The sequence below is a fragment of the Orbicella faveolata genome, unplaced genomic scaffold (assembly GCF_042242905.1).
Source record: "Orbicella faveolata isolate gen_17 unplaced genomic scaffold, um_ofav_v1 contig_25, whole genome shotgun sequence".
Taxonomy (NCBI): Eukaryota; Metazoa; Cnidaria; class Anthozoa; order Scleractinia; family Merulinidae; genus Orbicella; species Orbicella faveolata.
Window position 1 is genome coordinate 5,815,119 of NW_028301553.1, and position 11,386 is coordinate 5,826,504.

At 40.0% G+C, this 11,386-nt stretch overlaps 2 protein-coding genes and 1 long non-coding RNA gene across 3 annotated transcripts; 1 reads left to right on the forward strand and 2 right to left on the reverse strand.

Moving 5' to 3' along the window:
• Positions 1-2,047: 2,047 nt before the first annotated feature.
• On the reverse strand, positions 2,048-5,108 carry LOC149108718 (uncharacterized). Its single transcript, XM_089293440.1, has one exon. It carries the CDS (start codon positions 4,480-4,482, stop codon positions 3,628-3,630), a length of 855 nt encoding a protein of 284 aa, XP_089149566.1. The 5' UTR covers positions 4,483-5,108; the 3' UTR covers positions 2,048-3,627.
• LOC149108719 (uncharacterized) lies at positions 4,512-11,383 on the reverse strand. The gene is made up of 5 exons (XM_089293821.1): positions 11,358-11,383; positions 10,880-11,034; positions 8,782-8,903; positions 4,678-7,799; positions 4,512-4,556 (listed from the first exon to the last, which is right to left on the reverse strand). Exons 1-5 carry the CDS (start codon positions 11,361-11,363, stop codon positions 4,512-4,514), a joined length of 3,450 nt encoding a protein of 1,149 aa, XP_089149947.1. The 5' UTR covers positions 11,364-11,383.
• LOC149108720 (uncharacterized) lies at positions 9,570-10,691 on the forward strand. The gene is made up of 2 exons (XR_016208326.1): positions 9,570-9,893; positions 10,410-10,691. It is a non-coding gene; the product is annotated as an uncharacterized LOC149108720 (long non-coding RNA).
• Positions 11,384-11,386: the final 3 nt, after the last annotated feature.

Genomic DNA, 11,386 nt, shown 5'->3' on the forward strand with positions numbered 1-11,386 from the left:
ATTATCCTCCATAAGGTCAGAAAAAGCTTCCTCTTCCGCCGTTCCGCCTAAGCTAGTTGAGGTAGACTCGTCCAGTGACCATTTAATTGATGGAAGATTGAAATCGCCAACTAAGACCATACAGGCCATTTCGGAATTTTGTTGAAGAGAGTGGTTCAGCAGATTTAGATCGTCAGGACCAGGATCTGGATGATAAAATGTGTAAAGGATAACTGGTTTAGAGCTATCCTTAAACAGCTCAACGGCTACAAGTTCGATTTGTTCTCTCTCCAAGTCAAAGCGGCGGTTAGACCGGATCAAGGGCACCCAACGGAATATTTCGGTAAAATATCTGTTCGGATGGAAGGTTGCCTAAGAATTTCGAAATTTTTTTCCCAGCGACGCTCTAGACTTCTCAAATTTTTTCGAAAACCATAAAGTTTCCCTAGAATTTTCGGAATTGATGTGCTCACTTTTATCATGTCCCATAATTTTCGGACGGTTTTGTTTGTTCTCTAAAATTTTCGTTTGGCTTAATTATTCCAAAAGCTGCTAAAAGTTTCGGTGAGCATTAGAGGTAATCAGGAATGTACGTGAACCTAATGAAAGATAAAGGCAATTGAGGTGATTGAGCTCGGCATTAGCCTACTTATCAGATTATTGGAGAAGTTATTTTTGTGGTCAGAGCATCTAAAACGATCAAATTATTCGGTTTTGACCGTAAAAAGATTCCTACGCCAACAACAATCCCTTGATCGGTTCAGAAACGCTCGTAAACCTACAAGAAAAGGTGTTTGTCCTTGTACAGTATATGCAGTGTTTCGTCACCAAATGTGAGATCAGAACGGAAATATAAAGAAAAGCCTATGTTTTCAGCTTTGCTTCTTTCTAAATGCCAGCAGTGCGTGCCTATTATGTATTATCACTTCTCCTTCCTCGCCACGTTAAAGAAAGCCATATATGCAGGATTCATCTCTGCTTCGTTTGTTTGACCCTGTTTACACCTATTATTTGTCAGCTCTCCAAAAACCTTCATTTTTTTAAGCCCTGAATTTGATTGAAGACCGGGATTTCATTAGCTTGTTCAATAAACAGATGGCTGTCTAGCTTGCTCCAGTTTCAGAGTTTGTGGAAGCCAGTTAGCCGTCATGTCAGCGTGTGTCCTGATTTTAACTTGCGCAAGCTTCTATTCCCATTTTTTCGCGCTTTAACTTTTTAGTTTATCGTATCTGTAACAAAAATCTTGATCGTGATTGGTTTTCAGCGCGCCTATTTGTCACGTAATCCGCGCGCGATCACGTGGGTGTCCAATTACAGGTATCCAATTTGAACTTTTGTCGCTAGATACCTGTAATTGGACACCCACGTGACTCGCGCGTAAATTACGCGCAATTTAATGGCTTCCTTCGCACTGTTTCTTACAGTTCTCAAAATTTCTAAAAAGCGTACAGACGTTTTCGCTCAAAAGAATTTCTCAAAAAGACATTTTTAATCCCAAAATTTCTTATAGATACGATTAATTAGTAATTGGACCTCGTGTCGTACAATTCAGGGAGTAATCGTGCTCGTAATTTCAAATCGGCATCGCGCTTCGCGCTCGTCAGATTTTGAAATTACTCGCGCGATTACTCCCTGAATTGCACTCCACTCGGTCCAATTACTATTACTTCTCGGGCGATAATGGCGCGGCGACGTTATTTTATCGCGCGATAAAATTGAAAGACGTGTCCTTTATAGGGCACTGTGAAACTGACTTACAGCAGTCAATAGTGCTTTCGTAAATAAAACCACGCATAGAAACGCGGGAAATTCGGCCAATTTAGCGGTTTTCGGCTCAACTTCAAGGTGGATTACATTGTAATGCAAATGACAAAAGTTCAAGTATACGTGAAAAGAACAGTTCAAAGGGTAGTTGATTAATTTTACTTGAATTTGTCAAAAGGTGCGCAATTTTGTAGTTTCTCGTTTAAATTGTTTGTTCACAGATTTCCATCCAAGTTTTCGACGAAGACTGGTGGTTTTTCGACCAGTTATCGTTGGTGGTCAAGTTTTGAGCTAAAATAGACAATTTAGCCATACAATGCTATTTATTCATTTCTCCCAAGTGGGTTTTTGAGAACTAACTATACAGCAATATACGACTTGAATTTATACGAAAAATTAAAATTACAACAAGGTATTAAGGTATATATATAATATGTATTGGATCTGAAAAATAGCAGGAAAACCCTAACGTGTGCAATGAGAACACACAGAGGTCCAAAATATAGTGTGTATATATAGTATGCACTATTTTATGTCTGGATGAAAATGCTAGATTTTAATGATTGAAGGCTAATTAAACATACAGTAGAACCCCTATTTTCCCCGAGAGGGGCTGTTTAAGAGGGGTTGAACCGTACTTTCTAACCCTAAAAACTGCTAAGGGTACAACAATAGTGTTTACACCAGGTTATAAGACAACGCGGATAAAAACAATGGACCTGAACGTATTCCATGGGGTTAGCAATAGTCTGGCTAGTAGTATCCTGATGTTGTAAGGGCCCATTAACCGATTTGCTAAGGTCAGCCTAAGCACGGAAAATTTGAACAATTCAAAAGCTTTCACATTCGGTGACATTTATATATTTTTTTTCTTAGTGTTTAACACAATTCAAAGTAACAAAGTGACAAAGTACAAACCAAAACAAACTAAACGAAAAACAGAAAAACAAGCACAAAAGAGAAATCTTAATCACCTCCGTGGGGCTTTCGTGAGCTTCGTTTGACCTTATCGAGCTGCTGGTAGTGTAGACTGCGTACGCGCTGATAGAGTAACTTCCGATAGATATCGTGGGGACTTTAAATGCTAAGGGAAATGCTGTTTCCATTAAAAACAGCTCTTTTTGACGAGTTACGAATTAAGCCAACGTTGGAAACAAAAAAATCATACTTTTTTTCCCGTAAATTACGAAGTTTTCAATATTTTGAAATTCTCTCAAAATCTGACCTTTTAGAAATGAAGCAAAATCTATGCATAGCGTAATATAGATTTAGGTTAGAATACTGAATCAAGGTATAAATCCCCACGAGGTAATATGCTTGGGTGACTTTACATTTTTTCAGATTGAGTCACATGACCATGCGCGTGGCCTGATGACTTCAACACTTGTGTAACTGATGATGGTTAAGATAAAGTACATGAAATAACCCTGAACTATGTACAAATGACAAGGTTATAAGAAAATAAATTTTCCTCAGCAACGGCTTAAAAAGATAAGTTAATGGGCCCTTAAAGTTGTAGTGATGCAAGTTATCACTCTAAAAGATATACCAGTTACCGCAAAGTGCCTACAAAACAACTCAACTTTTGTCTTCTAGGAATTAATAAGAACAGAACATATACGCACATTTCTTAATTTAAAGTCGTTACGAAATCTAACTGAAAACAGTAACTTATGATTCTTAGTTGAGGCAGATTTGGTCCGTCAAATCAAAGGCCCCAATAGTTTCGGATAAATAATACTACAACTTGCTGCTTATCGCTGCCACGTAAAAAATCACAAATACCCTTCGACCTTCACACTTTCTTCGCTTCTCGGGCAACTCCAGAAACATTCTATTGTTTAAACAGAGTGTGGTCTATTGCTTAATTATTCAAACTCTTTTTCACTTACTGGATACTTCATCCATAATAGTATTTCTAACTATCTTACGGAGGGAGAGAATGTCTCGGTGGGAGAAGTTTGGCTTCCATGTAGACCACTGCAAGTCTCTGTTGACAAATTCCAAGAACTGCTCGAAACATTTCATTACGTATAAACCACAGTCTTTGTCGTTTGGCTGTTGAGGGACTGTAGGATAGCTGACCTCTTCCACCTCCAGGGTCTTTTTTCCACCTTGTGGTGGTCTAGCTGACCACACGTCTTTAAGGTATCTAACTATCCTACGTTCAACAGTTTTTTGCTCCTTGTGTAGGGAATCGAGTATCATCAGCCTGATGCTGGAATCTATCCTGACGATTACCAAAATCCAATGGCGACTATTACACACGGGAATTACTAGATACTTCTTGGAGAAAATGTCTGTATTTTTTGTCCATTTCATTAACGCCTGTGGGTTGAATTGCGATAATTTCTTATAGAAACAGGAATTATATAGATATAACATCTTCTTTAAATCGCAATGTAGCTGATTTTCAGCGGCGTGGAGCAAATAAAAATCCAGAACGTCATCATTCATTTCTTGGTCTTTCTCGAGGCACACTGTAAAGCAACTGTGCACATCTACACTTCCAAAGCTGGTTTGATACGATAACAGACTGGACACAGGAAGAATGAGGACATCGTCACTTTCTGCTGACTTTCGTTCTTTGATGTTCAAGACGAGTGCTTCAAATGTTAGATCATCTATGGTGAGACTTCTTTGAGAGGTTGCAGCCTCAACGAAGGATCTTATGTAATAGATAAGGGCATTGAAGTTGGCGAATTTAAGCACCACTGAAGACCCCTTTTCATCTACCATTTCTCTCGAATTTCTTGCATGAGAATCTATTACATGCCATGTGGAATAGCTTGGTGCACAGGCAATAGTGTAGTCTAAAATTCGTAACAATAATCCAGTTGCTTTCTCTTTTTGACATTTTTCAAAGATGTCCTCTAATCTAGCGAAGTCATCATCGTCTGAGGTAGTGTCCCTTTTATCAATTGTCCCACCTACTATTTCTCTCTCTGTAAAAAACTGAAAACGGAAACATTGCAAGTCTTTAGGAAGTTCATCAAGAGCTAACTTAAGTCCACCGCTTGCGGATTTTCCAATGTAGCAAAGCTGGTTGAAATGTACTTTGTCTCCTGTGAGTAGGACTTGGTCAAGATCACTTGCTTTCCAGGACTCTACAGGTTTAACTGTAGTATATAGCAAAGAGGTAAGGGTTATCGATGAACACTGCTGTCCAGGACACTGGAAGTCCTCATGCCAAGACTGGTGAAAGGAGCCTCTGCACACTTGTAATTGGTCTCCATCGCTTTTTCCGCTATCAGACCAAGAGCCGCGACTGCTGTGGGTGGTTGATGGGTCAATATCATCTCCATGATCATCACCAGCATATGACTGTCTTTTCTCCAAAATAACATTTACGCTTTCACCTAATTTACTGCCAGGTTTTTCACTTGGGGTCTTTCGTTTACATTTCCTCTTGGTTTGCGGAGCAAAATGGGTTTCCAGGTCGCTTCCACTGGAATTGCATTCTGGCAGAGACTGGCTGCGAAGGGACTTTCTGAAGTTTTTTCCGTCTTTCCTTTTGGTAGATTTCCTCTTTTTACCTGTCTTGGTGAGGGGAGTTTTCTTTCTTGGTAATGGAATCTTACCAGTAGGCACATCTTTCTTTATTCGTTCATGACTCTCTGAATTTGGATTATTGGCTGTCGTAACATTTGAACTCTTCATCTTCTTCCGTTGCTGGACTTCAACTTCGCCTTCATCTTTGGTTCTATGTTTCCGCGCTCTCCCTCTCTTTGAAACAGTCTGAAACTGAACAGGCTCTCGGAAAGAAGAACTTGGAAGCCACATGTCGTCCTCAGAGCTATATCCTTTGAAACGCACTTTGTACTCCTCGGAGTGGTACTGTCTATTTAGACGGACGTCAATTATTTTTTCAACCTCGTAAAATTTGTTGTCGTCAGCACACTCAGCAATTTCATCAATGCCTGTTTCACTACGGTTGTAATTTGCAAGCCCAGTCTCCAGGTCGAGTTGGCTCTTTTCAGATAACTTTGCTATGCCATCACTGTCGGTCTCAAGCACTACTTCCATTAGTACTTTACTGACTGGCAACCATCGAGAGACAAAAACAGAGTTCACAAAACCATACTGGTTACTTTCTACATCTCGGTAGATTATGCCTCTGACGGTGTGTCTGCATTTAGAACTGGTGCTGACTAGTTCTTTTCCATCTTCAGATAAGATAGACAAAATATGAAGAATGAAGTAGTCATCTTTGTCTGCAACTGCCACGTCCCTGAACTGAATTACATCGTGAGATGGGTCAATGGGTTTGAGAGAAGTGTGGAGGGAATTAGTAACCCAATGTCTGCGGCTTCGTTCTTTCGAGATAAACTCTCTTGGGATCAGCAACTTCAAAGCTTTCTTTATATGAATCGGAGAACCATTCCTTTCAATGTACCATTTAGATTTCCTCTCGCTAGGTTGTTCTGAATCTAGGTCCTCATCATCATCTGACTCCAATTTCTCTGTTTTATCTGCAGTCATTTGCTGCTCATCGTCGACTTCATCAAGTTGGGAGGGTTGTCTCATAAACTCGTCTTCCTCGTTTTCTATAAGTAGGCTCTCCATCACTACTTCGTTTTCTACACTGTTCGGCGTATTTATGTCAAGAAAAACTTCCAATTTATCATAAGACGGCGGTTGGTCTGATACTATAACGATCTCAGCAGGCTTGGTAAATCTGTAAGGCATTGTCCAACAACCATTTACTGTTAGGGTAGTCTCGAACTCATCTGGTAAGAATTTTCTTATAACATCCTGTGCCTGTTTAACGCCAGCTCTATGCATAGAACGCTGTCTTTCTAAAAACTCTTTATAGGTACATGGGTACTGGTATGGAGTATCATTCCCTTTGCGGACTTGGAAGTGGGACAATTTCCTATTGCTTGTGGCAGGGATTCGTATTCCTTCATATGATGATAACTCAGACAGAGCTTCGTTGATGAATGCCAGATCTTTCGTCTTACTGATCATATCAGCATATGTTGGCGAGGTATCTAGTGACTGGAGTTGATTGGTTTTGCCCTGCAACTGTCCAATGATCTTCTCTGTGGTAATTGTTCCGGATCGATGTGGCGAACATACTTCAGGTCCAAGATGCTTGAAGTGTAAGAACATTGCCAAGGAGTGTTGGCAGCCAGCAGAGAAGAGTAGTTCAGATGTTGTGTAGGCTCCATATGTAATGAAGTTTCCTCGCCTTTCTTTGATTTTAGCTGCATTCTTTTGGGAGTGGAGCTTCATTTTCTTGATTTCAAGGTATCTTTTCCAAAGTCGCAAGATTGTAATTCCTGTTGAGAGAGCCTTTTGGATTTCTTCTGGAGAACCATAGCTCGCATTGAAGAAAGGTTCAGTTAAAAAATGTACAGCAGTAATATAGAGGCAAGTTCCTTCCGAGCCCTTGACATATTTATGAAGCATATCGACAACCTTTAGTGTAAAGATTCTATTGGCCGTGTCTGGTCGTTGGTCAAAAAAACTTATTAGGAGAAGATCGTTTGCTGAGAATGGAACACTCTGACCTTTTTCTTTACATATATGCATCAGTTCATGAAGGTGATTGATTGTGGCTACAGCACTTCCACGTGCATCTTTGTAGAATGTGAGATTTCGAGTGCTATATTTCAGTACACGCAGAAATGTTCTCCTTAAATGGTCATAGTCTCCATACGCAATACTAGGCAGCTTCCAAAAGTATGGGGCAACAAATTTTTCATCTGGAACATCAAGGCCTAAATAGTTAATACCCTCAGCAACTGCAGATTCTGTTGGTGTCATGAGCTGCACAGACGCTGAGAGAGAAAAACCAGCCGAGTCAACAGAGTGTCCAACAAGGTTAACATTATTTGCTGCACAGTGTTGTATAACCTTTCTCCAAATTTTCAGAAGATGGGAGCCACCGTAACCGCTGTTTGGTGTTGGCCACATAAGATATACTAGAGGCTGAGATACTTGACCTGTTAGGTTACACAAATTGTGTATAGCAACTTTAGAAGCTAACTGTCGGCTTGCAATGATTTCATCCACCATTCTCTTAAGGGACGCAAAGTCATCTTCATCACCTTCAAATAAAAAGTCCATAATCATCAGAGAACTTCAATATGACACCTAGAACCTTGCTCCTAACAGCGAAAGTTCAATAGGGAATTTTTGAAATGTTGCATCTTTTAAAGAGGCACTGTCAAGGAGAATAGAAAAATACTGCTTTCAAAAGACGACTAAATAATATTTTAAATAGGTAGAGAAAGTGTTCAAGAGTCTACTTTCATCTATCATAGCCCAGAATTTCCGCTCAAAGAAACGTTGTGTCTTGCTACCTGTATTGACCGGTCACCTCTGTTAAGCAGTTGCAGTAACCCTTTTTTAGTCCCATATTGCCTGTCTTCGATACGGTTACCTGTATAAGTGGCGATACTTGGAGGGCTCCTATACCCACATTTTATTACACGACTTTATTTTGCTTGAAAAAGGATTCATCATTGCTGTGCTTTTACCGATTTCGCAATTGCTCTCTAGAAGTCAGTGAACGTACTGTAGCATACAGCGGCGGATCCAGACCTTAAGCTAAGAGGGGGGCCCGGTGTTGTTTTGATTGCCCTGCTGGCTTTTCTTTGTTCTGTGATTTCTTCCTTTTTTACCCCAAATAAGGGAGAGGCGGGCCCCCCCGGGCCCCTCCCCTAGATCTGCCACTGGCATAAAATGATAAGAAATTGTTTATGTTATATTTGTTTATTATATATTTTATTGTGTTTTTACTGGAACGAGTCGCCATCCAGAATATAATATCACAGGGTTCTCAGACCACAGCCGCCATTTGCACCGCCCATCAAAGAATCCTCGCGCGGAGTGGATTCTTCGGTTCCTTTGATGCACCATTAGACGAGCGATCCTGGACTAACCTGTTTGTAAAGAGACTCAATATCCGTTTTTGGATTTAAGAATGCAATCTTGGATTTCCCTTCCGCAAAACACCCTTAATCTGGGCCAAGTGTTCCAGGGCGACTCAGGAGCAAACGAAACTTACTGACATAGCTATAATCGTACCTTTGCTCTCATCTTTCTTTGGAATTCTAAGAACATCATTGTCCCATTTGTCAACATCAGCATTCCAGCATTTTCCGATTAACGTAACATCCCCACTTTCATTCTGGACTGCCTGGAGGAATCTGCATTACAAGGAAACATATTTTACTAGCTGATATATGTCTACACAATTATGGTATATTCAGTGACTTAGGCATACAAGGAGTTTGTGCTTAATCAGTAATTAGACATTTACGGTGACGAGGGTCCCCTGGTGAGACAACGACCAACGAATCAAATGCATCAATGTGTCGAATCAATGTATTAGTTATCCCTGCGGGAAACAGGTCAGCAGTGGTCACTGGGGCACTTGTTCTATTCAGATTTTCAATTCTATCACAGCGCTGCAAGCTCAAGGTTTTCAGAGATCGCCTTTTGGCGACCTTCTTCTATAAAATGTTCGCCTCTAAACTGCAATATTTAGAGAGGTAACCACATCAGCCTTAGTTGGTTTTCATGCGGGCCCTCTATCCTGGTCCAAATGGAATTTGTAGTGATGATTTCGTGGAGGAGGAAAACCGGAAAACCCGGAGGAAAACCCTCGGAGCAAGGCGAGAACCAACAACAAACTCAATCCAGATATGGTACCGGGCCGGAATCGAACCCGGGCCAAATTGTAGGAGGCGAGCGCTCTCACTACTGCGCCCTGTTCCCTGCTCACTCAGACAAATTTGGTCACCAAAATCTAAGCTTTTTCAAAGAAGGACACTTCGAGACTAATTCTTTTGACTACATTCGTTCGAGGAACGTTCCGACGCTATTAGTTTCGTTTGCCACTACTGTTCGCTCTGTGATCGGGAGGTCACCAGTGCTCCATAGGAAAATACCTTGCCAAAAAATCGCGTTAATTCCGATTTCTATCAAATTTGTACTACATGAATCGGATGGAGTATAATCAATGACCCAATCACTGGCTGATTTTGATCCAAGACACTTGAATATGGTATACATGACCATTCTTCTATCGTCAAGCCCTTTCGTAATGGCGGAGACACCACAACGAATCTAAGAGATTCTGAAGATGGTTTTTGGGGAGGAAAATAACGCAGGAGGTATCGTAAATAATTAAGGAAGTAAGTTCCAGAATTATCTTGAAATTCGGAGCAGGAATTATGGGTAAACGTTCCCACGTGTCGTTTTACACGAGTTCTCGATGTGAAGACGTGTGTCCAAATTCGACTAAATATTCCTCGGATCGCCAGTTTGGAGCGATTTTACAATACCGGGCCACTTAATTACACATGTCTCACTGCCTTTAAGAACGAAGCATACAGAAACAAGAGGAACCATTCAAATTCAATAAGATGCAGATGAGTGGCCCGGTAATCTACAATCCTGCCGAGTTTTGGTTACTTTTAGAATCTCACTTAATTCTTGAATGAAACTTAAGGCTTATGTGTATTAAGCCAACTTACGAAGCGTAGAGCTCAGTAACTTTGGATAAAAGGTTTGCTTTGCAGCGTTCGTTCCAGACTGCAATTTGCACATTTGTGCAGTTGCCATGGCGACTGAAACGCAATCTTTCTGTTAACGTCTCGCAAAAAATTATTGTTAATTCTAGGTTTTCTCGATTTCTGTTTTGTTTTTAGGATGCGTCTGCTCATATATACATGAGAAATGTTTCTTTCTGCAACAAATTCGAATAGCAGAGTTTAACAGTATTTTTTGTTTCTCTCAAATTTTTACTTTTTATTTTTACCAAGTTCTGCTGATTAAAATTCTGTAAATTTAATATTAGTTTCCATGGAGCCAGCCTATTTTTTTCTGGAAACTACCTTTTTGCCCTTTCAAATGATTAAGAGATGTGATATTAAATCTGCAATACTGTAAATACTTGGCAAGATATTAAATACAGAATCTGATGTGGTCAATTGTGATGTTTTTGTGAGCTTCCATTAAGGTTAAATTCATTAACATAGAACTCATGATGGCTAAGCCAGCGAAAGAATTGCATTATCCAATGATCCAGTTTTTAATACATGTCTATTCAACAATGTGCTATTGCATGACAATGCTATTTGAAAGGCTGCTGTATATGTAACAGGTATACAGATCTTACCTAAGAGCCCTTGCTTCATCACTAGCTTCAATCACTGGTGCACCATTGTATAGTTGAGCTGCATGTTTAATGACAGGAAGATTAAAGCCTGGCTGAAGTTTTTCTTTGAGCATGTAACTGTCACAGGTAGTGCTACAAGGAAGGCCAAACATACTCTGAAGAAGAGAAGAAAAATAAAATTAACATGAGGTTTTCATTGTAGCCATAATATACAAACTTCTGTTTCAGGAAATCAGTGTTACTCTGAGGAATGAAAAAAATGTCATTTATAATAACCGTGCCATATTCCTAATTCATTGGTATATTCATGATATTCAAAACCCCAAAACCACATAGAAGCTTCTACACCAAACTTTTAGGCTAAAAGAGGTTCTCAATGTACAATGGGTCTAGAAGGCAAATCTTGGCTTAGATTCTTAATCAAGATGTTTATTTTTAAATACAGGCGTTTTTGCTGTATTGCAGATTACATACTTACACTCATTAGATCGTAGTTGGTCTCCCCAA